Raw genomic sequence first — 15411 nt, forward strand, 5'->3', positions numbered from 1 at the left:
TTCAACAAACATGTTGATTATTATAAAATGACATTGCATTGATCAATATAAAACTTTGATATTGACCTATATTGAGAGGGTAACAGTAAATCAGAAAAAGGCTGTTTCATGATACAATAATAAACACATAATTAAGAAATACAACAAACTGGGCGCCCATATAGCTCGTTCCCCACCTCTCTCCCCCTTCATTTCTACAGCTGTCCTGTCAAAGGCCTAAAAATGCCCAAAAAAATAATCTTAAAAGAAAGAAAAAGAAATGAACAAATTAAAATGTAAAGGGATTTAATGTGACTCAACAACATTATATTGTACACACTAACAGTATACATTATGTACAAGTACTGATCAGTCAAGAGTCCATTCCTATGACTTTGGAGATGGTAAATAAGTAAAGGTTGAAATCTGGGAACATTACTAAAAATAGAGACAGCTTGCTGCCTGCAGCGCTGGTTGAGCCCTCGGTGTGAAAGGGGTATTAGAAAGTGAACATTTGTATTATTTAGCTGCTTTCCCATATCGACGTAATTAATCTGGTGAGTTCATTGTCAATGATAAGAATAATGTTTAAAACTACAAAAATATCAAACTTTGATGAGCAAAGTTGTAATAATTTAGCATTTGCAGGAGAGTGAAGGGTACAAGTCCAGGTCCCAGCTCCTCTATACGATGTTCCTCTCCAGCATGGGTTCCTTGGCCAGAATGCGTCTGAAGCCCAGGCCGCTCAAGTCCAGCGTTTTAAAGTTTCCATCCAGAATCAGTTCGGCCACAGATCGCCCCACGGCGGGGGAGTGCTGCAGGCCGTGGCCGCTGAAACCCGTGGCAAAGTACATGTTGTTGATGAGAGGGTGCATACCGATGATGCCGTTCTGGTCCAAGGTGTTGTAGTCGTAGAAACCTGCCCATGCACTCTTCACCTGAGGGAGGGAAAAAAAAGAGAAGGTTTTACCTTTTTTTCTTGTTTCTGTTGATGAAATGTGCACAGACCCTAATTTCAAGACGTGCAATTAAAAAGAAAATATGTTCTTTTCAATTTCTTTTCTGTTTTCACAAATGTACAAAGTCAGATATTCAGAAAACTATATTCAAGTAGCTCAAAAACAAGGATTAATTTTTTTGATCTAAATATACACGATGGAGACGTGCTATGACACAACTCGAGCCCTTTTTTTTCCCCCAACAAACGTGTTGATTATTATAAAATGACATTGCATTGATCAATATAAAACTTGTATATTGTCCTTTATTGATAGATAGAATGATTTCCAGGCAAAGACACAAATAAATGATGATATATCAACATATCCCAACCCTACCTTCAGCTTCTCGAAGACTGGAACACGAGAGGCCAAGCTGGGCCAAACCCTGTCCTCAAAAAACTGGTGGTCCACCTCCAGGTTACTGGTATCTGGCTCCTCTGCCTTAGGAAGGAAAAGCACTTACATTTAAACCTTTTTCATGCTTACTCATAAAATAAAGAGTATAGGAAAACAGCGTAGAACTATAAACAGACCTCCTCTGGTGATCTCCCAACGATGTAGTTTCCTCCTAACCCCTCTCTTCTGAAGTAAACTCCAGAGTAATCAATCAGGAAGGGGCTGTCTAGACCTGGACCATCAGGACAGTGGACCACATACACATACCTGAAAAAGAGTTCAGGTAGTACAATATTACCTTCAGCATATTTTTACGGTCCTGTGTAAATTGTTCTTTCTTGTCATTAAAGCACTGATGTGATATTTCATGCCAACATTCAGTTAGTTGAATTTTTTGTCATGAAAAGGGTCAAAATGTTAGCCTAGAAATCTAGACGCACCCTAGCACTTTCCCAGACCCAACATCTTGATGTAGGTCTGGCTTGTCAGGCTATCAAAATGGAAGTGCTTTGAGTAAAAAAGCATTTGGATCGAGAGGCAGCTCCTTGAGGCAGCTTGAAGAAGGATTTAATGAAGACTTTACAGAGAACCTGAAGCTGGTTTAGTGCAAAAAAAAAAAAAAAAAAAAAAACTTAACTAGAGGGGATCGATCATTCCAAGCAGTGGCTCCTAGGCTGTGGAATGTCTTGCAATTGAAGACTCTGCTATTCAAGCAGGCTTTTAGTTAGTCAAGGTTTTTTTTTTTTTTTTTTTTTTTTTTATGGTTGTTTGTTATGTTTTCTATTTGTATTTAAATGTTCTTGTATTTTAATTTGTTGTATAGTATTACATGTTATTGTGAAGCACTTTGCGATTTTTATCTGTGAAAAGGTGCTATACAAATAAACTTTATTTACTTACTCCACCGTGTGTTAATTTTTGCAAAGTATTTCTGTCACTTTGTTGGCTGTTATGCCCATATTTAAACAATATCACTTCTTCCCCCCTCTCTGTGACGGCCGGCTTTTGACTCTGCCTTCGAGTGTGGTCGTTCAAAAAAAGCTATAAGCACTTTTGATTGAAGACGTAAACGGGCTGAAGTGTGTGTTCTGCTCCGGGTGAGAAGTAAAAGACTCACAGCCCTATTTTACCGCTCCGTTTAAAAAGGGCTACGATCGTTACACAGTTCCTCGGATTTGGAAGTGAGCACCCTCAAATTAAAGCTGAGAGTCGGCACTATAAAGTTAGCTAGAGTCCAAATAAAACTGTCAGAATACTAAAGAACTGCACTGTTTGAGGCACTGCCAATCCCTTTCAAAGTAAACTAGACATTTTGACAGCGATTAGGCTGCTTTAAAAATAAAATAAAATAAGGAAAATATGCCACTTAAGTCAATGACCGACCTTTTGCGAGGCTCAACAGGCAGTGGGATTCCAGCGATGGAGTCTTTGGGGCCCAAGCCGATTCCCAGCATCGCTGTCAGTTTGGCAGAAAAGGCTCCTGCTGCATTCACCACAATGGCACATTCCACCGGCTGGTACTCCAGGCTGTTAGGCATCTGCACCTGCTCAACACGCGCCATTATCCCAACATGTACAACACTAGGAGGTTCCTGTGGTGCTGAAGCAAAGACTTCCAAATATTTGATCGCATATCAAACGCATTATCCCAACCAATACTACCAAGAATTTGAGTTTAAAGAGATGCTACATTTTCAAGAAGAAAGAGGCAGCACTTTTTTCAGTTTATGATATTAATCTGCAAAATTCTTTTTTTTACCAAAACACAGAAATATGGTTGAAATTTTTTTTCTTTTTTCTTTCAAAAAGGCCTTTTTCCCAAAAAAAATGACCAGAATATTAAAAAAAAAAAAAAAATCTGTATATTAGTTGACCCTATAAATTACCAGTTCATTTAATGTTGGAATTCAACTTTACGTGTGTCCCAGGGAGCCCAATTCTCATAAATGCATAATTACCAACCATAATGTCGACAGTAACCTACAATCAATAAACGTTAAAACAATAAAGCAAATAAATCAAATTTATAGAAGTTCAATAAATCGTCTCACATGGCACTACGCAGGTACCAGTGAGTGTAAGATCCACTAAGGTCACTGTCCCACTTACTTTAACAGATCTGATCCTCCTGAGATCCACGTCATCGCCATCAGCGGTACTCATCACGTTTGTTGTGTATTTAAAATCTGTGAAAGAAATGGAAACATTAATACCAGCCAGCGGTTGGCCAAAGTAAACCAAAACGCACAGTCTGCATTAACACAGGCATAAAGGAAACACTGCATAATTAATCAATCTTCAATGTAAAACTATAAGACGTATAACTTTATTAGATTACATTTAACTGACACTTTTATCCAAAGCGACTTGATAATAATAATGATAATAATAATAATAATAATAATAATAATAATAATAAGTGCATTCAACCATGAAGGTACAAACTCCAAACAGCAAGAATTGAGCACAAGTACATTAGCTTCAAATAGGCCAAACTACAAACAGATATGCAACATGTAAGTGCAAATGGTTATTTTTGTAGCATCATCTTCTTACCAATTAAATAATCTATACTGGGATCTCATTATGAAACAACCTGCCGCTGCATATTAAACAAAGGCAATTTTTACATTTGTGAGTTGATGGCTCACTTTTAAGGGAGGGAGTTTGAACAATGGCCGCTGATTGCAAGGGGGACTCGTAGGTATTTATGGTAATTTGTTCCCATCAATTTGTAGGTTTCCATGTATTGTGTTTGTATGTTTCCGAGGACCACTTTGGAAATAAGTGTTTTAGTAATGCTACCCTTTGGGATTTTGTGTCATGATATTTATTCAAAGTGCGTCATATCATAGAAAAGTGTCGATAATAGGATATCAGATTGGAACATAAACTAAGGGGTCAGATTGACCTGAACAAGCTAAAACCATTAGATCATTTCCAAGAACTGTCCTCCAAAGAAGACATGCGATTTCTACTATTGAGAGGGGACAACTTCAGCAGGGAGGGGTGTTTATAATAACATGTATTGGCATATTTTTAGGGCAGTTGCTCTGCAGAACTAACTCAGGTCTTTGTTATGGAAATAAAGATATTCATATCTTAAGATACTCTTATGAGTTGTTTTGCTTTTAAATTCCTAAAACAAATCATCAATTCAAATAAATAAATCATTCATATGCTTCCAGTGCTGCATACAGTCCTGGTCAAACTGCTAAAAGTAGAATTTTAAGTGGAAGAAAAGTGAAAATTCTACACTTTTACTAGTTTATCCAATTATTAGGACTTAAAAATGCTCTTAAATCTAAGAGAGTCACAGAGAAGTAGATCCCAGATGTTTAGAGTGATTGTTCAAACTAGTATTTCTCATGATGAAAAATACATTAGCTGAAACACTACGTATAATCCAGAACTGGGTAGTTTAAGCCTGTTATTTGCATTTTTTATTTGAACATTTATCAGGATGTAACACACCTTTTTCTCTTCTTTATCTATTTATTTATTTTTTGCATGTATGAGGACTGTAAACAAAGAGTAAAGCTGGCATTTATTCTTTGCAATAACTTAACATGAATTTTGACAATGTGGTACTACATTCTTCTTATGTGATTTCTCAGATTCTTCTGCTCCAGCTTAGTTTTTCCTTTTTGTTTCCATTTCAGCCAAGTTCCTATTATTTCACCCCTATGTTTATATTATAAATATACACGCATGCTCATTTGACATTTTAATTGCTACTGGAGAATAATAAGGATTTCACACAAATAAACATTTTTGAAAATATAAATGATAGGTTCATAATGTTTATAATGTTTTTGCAGAATAACATCGCTGAGATTTAAAAGATTTAAAAGAATGAACTATGGAACAGTTGTAGGTAAATCTTTTGTTCTGATTGGCTGTACGAATGTGAGCTTAACATTAAATTTTACTCGTCAGCTATCTGCTTTTACACAAAACTCAGAGTACTTGAAAAGTCTGTGAGCAACAGCTTTACAATAGTTAAAATACAACATGTTGTACCAGACAGGTCTTACTGCTGTTGTGTCGGTTAACACATTGAGTGAATTCATGAGTTATTAACCTATACAGATTGTGTGCTAATGCACTTTTTAATGCATTCTAAGTTTGTTTAACTCTTAATGGATGGGCTGGCTGTAAACTGAATTGCCCCTTGGGGACTAATAAAGTTATCTGAATCTGAAACATGACGGCCCTGTGTGTCTATAAGATAATAATAGATGAGTCTTTAACACAATACAGTTACAGCAGGAGGTTTGGGTTTTAAGAGGCCACGATAACAAACCTGTGACTTCTCCGGAGCACTGGATGACTCCCATGGAGATGGCCTTCCTCTTGAAGGCGTTCAGCAGAGTCCAGGGGTCAAACCAGCCCTCGTTCTCCAAACCTGGAAGTCAGGATGAATGGTAATAATAGTTCATGTCGTTTAAAAAAAAAAGGGGGTTGATGCCCTCACATACATATCAGACTTACTGGTGTCAAATTAATTCACAAAAAAAAAAAAAAAATCATGAATTTCAGATTAATGCTGAACATAAAGATTTGAATTTCACACAGGAAAACATCTGCTATAGTAATTAGAAAAAGATCCACTAACGAGCTGTGATTAAGGGCAAACCTCTATCTTATCAGAGGTGGACTACACTAAGGACCAGACTTACCAAAGTTTTTGAGTTTTTTTCAGATTTGACCATTTTAAACACCAAACTTTTAATTCCTTATTATTTGTTTATTTATATTTACTGTTTGCAAGGTGCATCACTCTCATTGTTGTACATGCATTTTAAAGGGATAGTTCAACAAGCTCCCAATCTGGAGAAGCAGGCAGAAGTACCGACACAGAAGCTAAGTAATGTACTGTTGTGGACGGAGGCAGCAGCTAAACGTAACTTAGCCACCTAAAAGAAGGCCCACCTAAAAACATCAATATCAGTTTAAGTGTACACTACATTTGGAATATTTTTATATAATAACATGCCTTGTTGTTTCTGACACCAGGACAATGGCTGGCCTGAGCGTGGTCACTGCCATGTTTTCTGGAAATTTCAGCTGCCAGTCCCCCAGTCCATATTATTGACCATATTATATAAAATGATATTCCCCTTGTACTCTTACAACCATATGGAGTGATGAAATATTAACCTGTGTATTATCTGCACTCACCATATGAAGCGAGCACGACACCGTCTGTGTTTATCCACGGAAATTTCTCCTTTACTTGTGTCGGGGAAAGAAGTGAAACTTTGGCTCCAGCGTACCTACAATTACAAAGTAAGATCGTTTATTGATACATAATTGTAATAATCCCCTTAGAGCTACTAGAATCTCTGAATGGAGAGAGTCTCTGTGTTAGAGTTTAGATTCTAACTATCCTCCGGCGGGGTCCTTGATCAAGCATTTGTGTTTTTTTAATTATTACTTCATTAGCCTAATTAAGTGGGAAGAAAGCTATGCCTCTCCAGCTTCTCCCGTAGCTCTGGGTAGATGTCCTACACTGACTTGAGTGGGAGGTAAACTGTGCTAAATCGTGTCTCCCTCATCTGCAGCACTGTCTTCCATAATTTCGCTACCAGGCCAGATTGTTTCAGATATCTCACTAGACCCTTAGCAGCAGATATGGTCTCTCCTATATCTGGCACGTTGTCGGCCAGTGCGTCGGCATGCAGACCGTGGCGAAGGACAGTATTAATTAGGTCATCGAGACAAGAAAGTCTCCTATACGGTCCCAGGGATTTGATTATATTGCTGCCTTGATCGGTTACCTACACTATTTGGCTGAGGGAGCTATAGGTTTTTTTTTTTTTTTTTTTTTTACATTTCTTCATTCGAATCCATTTGCGATCCATTCAATTCTGAATAAACAAACGACACAGTTTGCAGGCTTCTTCCTTGTTGCATTATTCATTAAGATAATTCTAAACAGATTTCTGCAGTTCAAACAACTCGGAATTGTAGTTGAGAACGTCACTTATAACGGCCCACGTATTAAAAAATTGTCGGGTTTAAAATCGGGCTCGGGCTCATAATTCCAGTTAATGTGTCGGGCCGGGCCAGGCTCGGACACAATGTGCACGGGCTCGGGTAGGGTCGGGCTTGATTTCTTTTGGGCCCGATCTAAGCTGTACTCTGTGTACACTTTCACAAGAGGGAAAGTGATTTCAAGCTTTCTGTTATCCCACAGTTGTACTGCATGAAAGACGAGTGACACCTCTGAGTGCTGTAGTTCTCCTCCATGATGTGAGCCACCTCCTCACTGGCCAGGAAGAGGTATCCTGATTGGTTGAACTGGAGGTCTATTGGGTCTTCGTTTAACACGCCGAGGTGTTCCTGAGAGACAGACCCAGATAAATCATTTCCACGCTAACAAAGTGTAACGAAAGAAATAATTCAGCATTTGATGAGAAGATCAATGTTTAACTTAACTAGCTAGCCTAACTATTTCTTGGCTGGGACCAATTGCAAGGCAACCAACAGATACTACAAGAAATCAAGACCTACTGTACAAGTTGGTCAAACCTCAGCTGGCATACAAGCCGCTCTTGATTACATATTAACATAACACACGTCACTGTAACATGAAATTATTTAAAAGCCTGTCATTCATTGCCAGTGTGCTGTGAAGCTGAGCAAGGCTGCACACAAACAGCAGCGCCACCTTCAAACGTGACCTACATTGATGTTCCTCATGAAGTCTGCGGAGGCCAGGGAGAGGTGGATGTTCTCAGGCAGAGAGAACTGCTGTCGGATCCCCCCAGCAGAGAGCACGGTGGAGGCCTGGGAGTACTAGGAGAGAACCACATGCAGGAGGAAGCAGTTAATAAGGAATTGTGTAGAAGCAGGGGCCTGCAGTATAACACTGTCACACTTTTAAAACACTATGGGAGAACAACTTACATCTTGAAATAGCGTATGGGTTTTGGGATGAATGTTGGCCTGTTAGACCTTCTGTTATACATGGGCATTGATCCTGTCTGTGATCGATATAATTAATCGTCTGCTACTTATATTTGGACTAGTCCCTCTTTGCACAGTTTTGGTTGGAGGGATTTGAATTTTTATCTTAGTATGCGCAAAACCCTTAGTATGGCCAGGTCATGTTTGTTGGCCAGGTCATGTTTGTAAATGAGAAGTTGTTCTCAAACAGTTTACCTGGATAAATAAAAGGTTTAAAAAAATAAAAAATTAAAAAAAAAAACTTCTGCAGTCACCCTCACACCCGTGAAACCAAATCATATAAGAGACTTAAAAGGTCCCATGGCATGACAATTTCACTTTATGAGGTTTTTTAACATTAATATGAGGCCACAGCCCCACCCTCCACCTTGCGCCCCCCCTCTCCTCCTCAATAGCTACAGACACAGAAATGGCAGATACTAAGTAAAGTTCATTGTGGGACTGGCTCTAGTGGCTGTAGTTCTGTACCAAGGCTGAATTTTGGGAAAGAGACTTCAGATACAGTATTAGGGGACCATAAAAGCATCCAAAGAGCACCATGTCATGGGACCTTTAATAGGTTTTGTGACTTTTAGCTAGACCTCTAACTCTTGTCAGGTCCCTGTGTGGCTTAACAGATGTGCAGAAGACAAAAGGACTATTTAAAATTTGCTATTAGAGGATAGGATCAAACTTCCCCTGTATCAAAACATTTCTAATCTATGCATTCAAGGCATTGAGACTGAGTGAATATATAAATTTAACACACCATTGCCACATGTACTGAATGAAGAGCCAGACTTTAGGGTTTTTCTTACAAGTTAAGTTTAACTTTGATTATTTAGACAATCTGTTGGAAATCATAGTGGGATTAACCACAAGATGGTGCCATGGTATGTCAAGCAAAGGCAAGAATAGCATAACAACACAGATGATGTCTGATTACTGCATGATGCCAGTTACCCTATATGATGTTTGAAAATGAACATAAAGTGTTTTTAAACAATTATTCCTGTTTGGCCCCTGATGAAGGGGTAAACCGAAACGATGGGATTCGATTCAGTTAAATGCATGAACAATTTTCCATACTGGGTGCCTCACCTTTGGGTCCTTCTCCACCACAACAACTTTCACCCCTCCTCGCACCCTCTCCTTCTGCTTGAGCCAGTAGGCAATGGACCAGCCCATCACACCGCCTCCTACGATCACAATGTCGGCCCTCTCCGGCGGAAGGTTGGGTGTTATCTCCAGGGGACTCCAGCTGCTCCCTGGCAGGGCGTCCGACGCCTTCTTCCTCATTGCCGCCAGCTGGGCTTCCAAATCTGAGGCCCAAAAGCAGAAACTTTATCTTAATGCATCATCATTTGGCAGATTTTGACTTGCACCTTACAATTCATGATATTTCCGAAACTTTAGCTACCACTCTACAGTTCGGCATATATAGTAATTCACATATTAGAAAATAAAAGGAGTAACATTAAAATTAGTGTAACGTTTTAAGTGTAAGGAGCAGTGGGGAAAAAACTGTAAAAGTTGACATTTTGAAAACATAAGTGTTGCTTGGAAGATTATATGCATGCCGAAATGTAAAGAGATCGCTAACAGTTCAAGAGAGTGTCAGATGTGTGACCTACAAGATGCATGCATTTGTGGATTAACAAATAATTAAATTAATTTGAGGATTTCTGAATGCGAAGTGGGCTCGCATTGGCGTTTACTTCCTTTGATGTCCCCCACCTTTAAAGAAGTCATTCCGGAGAGGTCTGCCTGTACTCAGGTTTTGACATAACGCTAAATGTCCATACTGCCATGTGCGTTGTTGTGTCTCCCATCTGGAGGTAAGTAATCCATGAGCCGTCCGCACCTTCACATGCAGCCTTCGCCACGTTGACATTGCTGCGAGCTAACTAGCTAGTTAGCTAGTCGGCTAACTGAACTGTGGTTACACCGTGCAGACCAAAACAACAGCAGTGTGAACAATCGTGCATGTCTTTTCTTGAAAAACATACAATCAAATCTGTAACCTGACCGCAAGGTCTGCTAAACATAAAAATAATCAAAAACGAGGATGAAGAGTAATACCGGTTGGACGGTGTTTCCCTTCAAAATAAAAGCCCATACCCAATGCCATCAGTTCTGGGAACAAGCTAGTCCCAGACCCATCTTCAAAGTTTGTGCTAGTCTGTGCCCCTTATGTAGGCTATTAACCTAACATAACAAGACACAAACGGGCTAGGAACAATTATTAATTGTTAATAACTAATTGTTAGTCAATTAATTTTAATGATGCTGCTTTATCTTCTTAGGCTGCGGGAACAGTTAATAGGCTAATTGTTAACAGTTATTATTTTTTAATAGATTAATTTGTCCATCAGAAACTGAGAAAATATATTCAATTGCAATGATATGCAACAGGAAATGCAGCAGATTCAAACATTGAAGAAACTTGAACAGTGTTACACTAACTTCTTATCAAAATAATTACTTTCTGTCAGTCAACTAACTGATTAACTGCTGATTTGTTGTATTTTTGATAAATTCGAATGTCAACAATAAACCAAACCAGAAAAACACCTGTTCAAAACTTGAAAAGAAATGCCAAGCTTACTTTTTTATAATCTTTTGCATATTCAAGTTACTATTGCAAAAGCATTTTTACAGCCCCTCTATACTAACAGTAGGCTATGTTGCAACTTACGCTGATATATGACTGCAAATAAGAGTGATGGGAGTATGCTGAACCTAAACAGGATAAGAGTCAAATTAAGTAAATGGTGCCATGTCTTTGTGCAAATTAGTTTTATTTTGAAAACTGCTCATGGAACCTTAATTATATTTCTCCACACTTGATGCTGGTTCATGATTGAGGCAGGCCAAAGCATAGGGCTGAAGGAGTGACAGCAGAGAGCCAATCAGATGTGGGACAACCTATTAGGGGGTGCATTTTTTTTCCACTCAATATCTCCAGTTAACTGCTCCATATCATTAACTGCAAACTAAGACAGGAACAGTTTTATTACAAAAAGTCAAGTATGAACAAATTTTTTTATTTTTTCTTAGCTACAGTTTGTCAGGTATTCAAATGTGATTGGTGGCTAATAACATTGATACCTGTAATACACCCTGTAACAATGGCTTTCAGTAAAACTAAATAGATGAAGAATTAGAGCTGGGCAATATATCGATATTATATCGATATTGTGATATGAGACTAGATATTGTGTTAGATTTGGGATACCGTAATATGGCATAAGTGTTGTCTTTGTCATTTTCTGAACTTACCAGACTGTTGTAACTGTTCTATTATTTACACTTAGTCATTATATCCACATTACTGATGATTATTGATCAAAAATCTCATTATGTAAATATTTAGTGAAAGCACCAATATCTATATTGAGGTATTTGGTCAAAAATATCATATTTGATTTTCTCCATATCGCCCAGCTCTATGAAGAATCGATATATATAAAGTTATATGCTGCTGCAAATTTAGTCAGTCACATAATGACAACATACAATCTTTCTCCTGCATTCGCACTTTCTACAGTTTGTTCAGATGATCAAATGTCCTTGTCTAGTAATTGTATTTCAAACAGCACTTACAGCCAACATTGTCTTTCTTCTTTGTCGTGATTTTCCTTTTTGATTTGCGGGGTTGCATTCAAATGTGTTATCCTCCACCACAGTTACACATGCCCTCTTGCAGAAATACATCCACTCTTAAAAGATAGTAAAATACTTAAAGCTGAAAAATCAACCAGAGATAATTTCTGTTGTAGTACACAATTGAATAATATGCCTTGCTTTAAACAACTTCTACAACTTGGAATTTAGATGTTCTGCATGCAGCTACCTGTCCTGTACTGGACCCTTGTTCATTTCTGATCTGTCTTTGAGAAAAAAACAGTCCAGGATGCCAACACAATGACAGGCAGGGTAGCAGGAAGTTGGGCATAATTAAAGGAACATACAATGAAATGAAATGGAAGATTACTAGATTTATAAACTGAAATTTAAAACAAGTTTTACATATTGTTTTAAAAGGGCAGCAGAGGGAAATCAGATCCTTTGTGATTTGGTTGAAACGGTTTGAGACACATTAGTTTAGTTTAAGATGGCCGACAAATGACACTGACAAGCTGACAGCTGTGTGCTGTGCAAAATGGAATATAAACCTCTGTAAATGACCACACTGTACCAAATAATCAGTTGGAAATTGTCACTGTTGTGATGAGAACATTAAGCTATCAGTTTGTGCACAGTAGATCTTGGCCTCTGGTACTAACAGTTGAGCATGTTATGTTCAGTGATCATATCAGCCTTTTGACTAAACACATAATTTCAGAACATACTGTATTAGCACATAGAGAAAATCGTAAATGTCTTGATGCTATCTTTTCATTCCAGGATGTTTTTCAAGACAAGACCTCAGACAAAGCATAACGCATGACCCTACTGTAAAAATAAGAACATAGCCTGACTTAAAGTAGCAATTTGACATTTTTAAAAACTGATTTACACGTTGTGTTTTGTTGTTTAACCTCAAAATATGTGCTGGGGATCAATATTGTATCTTATTACCATTGATCCAAGTTTGTAGAGCGGACATGGCCACTAGAGGGGTCACTGTCAAAGATGATTTATGGTGAAAAAATGCATAAAATTGTAGGCTGGGGGTTATTGTTTAAAAAACTATTAAATAAATAAAAAGTTCTTAAATGTCCATGATTTTCGAGATTTGTGGATGGTCCGCTTTTATTTTGAAGATTGTATACGGAAGTAGCATTTTATCTTCAGGCGGGTTTGGGGGATTGTATTTTGAAAATATGGCAGGAAGTGTCTTGCTTTATTGTGGCTAGCTTGACCACGAGCTTGACGCTTGTGTTTTCTGTTCCCTGGGGCCACAGTGTTTTCAACGGGACTCAACTTACCGGACTCGCCATGGCCGCTTGACCCAGGCTAAAATACCCTTCTTCCGTTATTATTTGTTCGAAACATTTGTACAAACTTTTCCCAGACAAACTTTCGTCTTTTGTATAGTTTTTATGTCAAGGAATAAGGATGCAACCCCCACCGAGAAAGGTGAGTTTTTCCGTTTTAGCCGCTGAAGCTAACGTTAGTTGTCTGGAAACGTTCTCGACGAAGTGGTGCATATTTAATGGTTGAAAATGTACGCTTTGTTGCTGGTCGGCTGGCTTAAACGATAAACGCACCTTTTTATTCTGCAAATGTTCACTAGTTTGTTTTCTTGCAAATTTATTTTGTGTATGCTGTTTCTTTAAATAGCAACGAAGGAAGAAAAACTTGTTAAAAAGGTCCCATGTGCCCCAATTTAGGGAGAATAACGTTAGCCCCGTTAACGTGCCCCGTTCCCTCTCAAATGGAGAGAGGGTCAAAATACATTCAAAATGTGACAGTATACACGGTTTTCCAATATTGACTTAGAAAACAACTTTACATATTTTAAGGAATAACGCTACTGAGGGGTTGTCTTACATCGGCGCACAAGTGATTCGCCAAGCACCTCTAAAGTTCAAGTAAATATCAAGTTTGGCTCACACTGTTGAGCAAGATTATGGCAATAGCATGCGAAACAAAAGTTAAGAATGTATTCAAATGAAATGTAGTTTGCGTTTTTGGTTTATGCCGATTTTAATAGTGGATCCGGATTTATGAAAAACTTCATCAAGATAAGTCATGCTTTGTCATTTAAGTGCGTTTGGAGCTACGGAACTGTAAATTGACAGATTTTTGTAAGTAGTTTGGTGCATTTTTTCTTGTCCAAGAGAAGGTTGGTAGAAAAGAAGAACAATGTTGCCGTCACGTAGGTATTGCTTAACTTAAAATAGCCTACCTAGCATAAGCGTGAACTAGTGTTGTGCGTTTTAATTCGAGAAATAAACGTAAAAACACAAATCTCAGCAAAGTCTGGTTCTCTGCGAAAACATTTCATGTGGGATCAAATTTCAATAACATGGCTCAGCAGCACAGAACATTGAGCATTACCCCAGTACGTTTTGCAACTAGAATGCTGTTAACTGGAGTAAAATAAATGCAGTATGTAGACTGACTTACGATTTTTATGAATCATACGTTTTTTTTGTCTTTGTAAATTTGGATTGCCCACCATGAAGTGTGAGGTTATACTTTAAAACTGTTTGTTCTGAATTATTTAAAACATATGTATAGTTTCTTGAGAATTTCATGAAGTTAAAGCTCTCTGACTTGGCTGACATTGATAGATGATGATTGATTATAACAGCCACCATTTTTTATATTCGCATTTTCATTTGCGCTTTTAGTCGGTCCCATAATTGAAATAAGGAAGAAGAAACCTGTTTTCTTGACAACCCTCTCGGTCATCAGGAATGTGATCTGGTCCCTGCACTTCCTAATTCATCTCCTGGCCAATCACAAGCCCAGAGAGACTCCCACTTTGATAATGAATGGAGCTCACTTTCACTACCTAGATTTGAAATGTAGAGAAAGCTTAGCCTCACACTTCCTACTGCATAGCCACTGAAGAAGTAAAATATTCCACACAAAAAAAAAGTTGTAAAAAAAGGAACTGAACTTTTAACGTGTGAGAATGTGTGAAGTCCCAGTTTCATTAAGCTGTTTAATATTGTGTTTAGAAGAAAAACATTAAGGTGGGAGCTCGTTTTACATTCTGCTAGATCATCATGTTTAAGTTATAGTTAAGCACTTGCACTAGACTATATTTTAGGGCTGCAACTAACAATTATTTTCCATGAATCCATTATTCTGCTATTATTTTTTTCAATGAATTAAAGATAAAAGATGACGTTTTTAGATTGCTTGTTTTGTTCAAAACTCGAAGATGTCCACCGAAAAATGCACCAAATCCTCTCAATTGAGTCGAAACAAGGGAATATTTGCCATTTTGGCTTTAAAAAATAGCTTGATGACTTGATTCACTGATCAGCAAAATAGTTGTCAGTTATTTTTCTTTCAACCAACTAGCCTAATTCATTAATTAACAACTTCAGCGCTTTCATATTTTACACTGGGAATGGTTCAATTTCAGTTGTCATTGGGTGTCTGGGGAGAGTAATAA

At 37.9% G+C, this 15411-nt stretch overlaps 2 protein-coding genes across 2 annotated transcripts in view; one reads left to right on the forward strand and one right to left on the reverse strand.

Annotated features, from left to right (window-relative positions):
• Positions 1 to 268: 268 nt before the first annotated feature.
• foxred1 (FAD-dependent oxidoreductase domain containing 1) lies at positions 269 to 10483 on the reverse strand. Its single transcript, XM_028595269.1, has 11 exons — positions 10068 to 10483; positions 9432 to 9652; positions 8070 to 8180; positions 7606 to 7724; positions 6561 to 6655; positions 5683 to 5784; positions 3486 to 3562; positions 2760 to 2920; positions 1514 to 1643; positions 1317 to 1421; positions 269 to 917 (listed from the first exon to the last, which is right to left on the reverse strand). The coding sequence occupies exons 1-11, from the start codon at positions 10222 to 10224 to the stop codon at positions 663 to 665; spliced, it is 1533 nt and encodes a 510-aa protein (XP_028451070.1). The 5' UTR covers positions 10225 to 10483; the 3' UTR covers positions 269 to 662.
• Positions 10484 to 13198: 2715 nt separating this feature from the next.
• Positions 13199 to 15411, forward strand: part of LOC114567204 (F-BAR and double SH3 domains protein 2) — a 28202-nt gene continuing 25989 nt past the window's right edge. The window contains exon 1 of the mRNA XM_028596181.1: positions 13199 to 13415. Within this exon, the coding sequence (XP_028451982.1) occupies positions 13395 to 13415 (21 nt within the window). The 5' untranslated portion in view covers positions 13199 to 13394. The remainder of the gene's footprint in view (positions 13416 to 15411) is intronic.

Source organism: Perca flavescens, chromosome 13 (assembly GCF_004354835.1).
Source record: "Perca flavescens isolate YP-PL-M2 chromosome 13, PFLA_1.0, whole genome shotgun sequence".
NCBI lineage: Eukaryota > Metazoa > Chordata > Actinopteri > Perciformes > Percidae > Perca > Perca flavescens.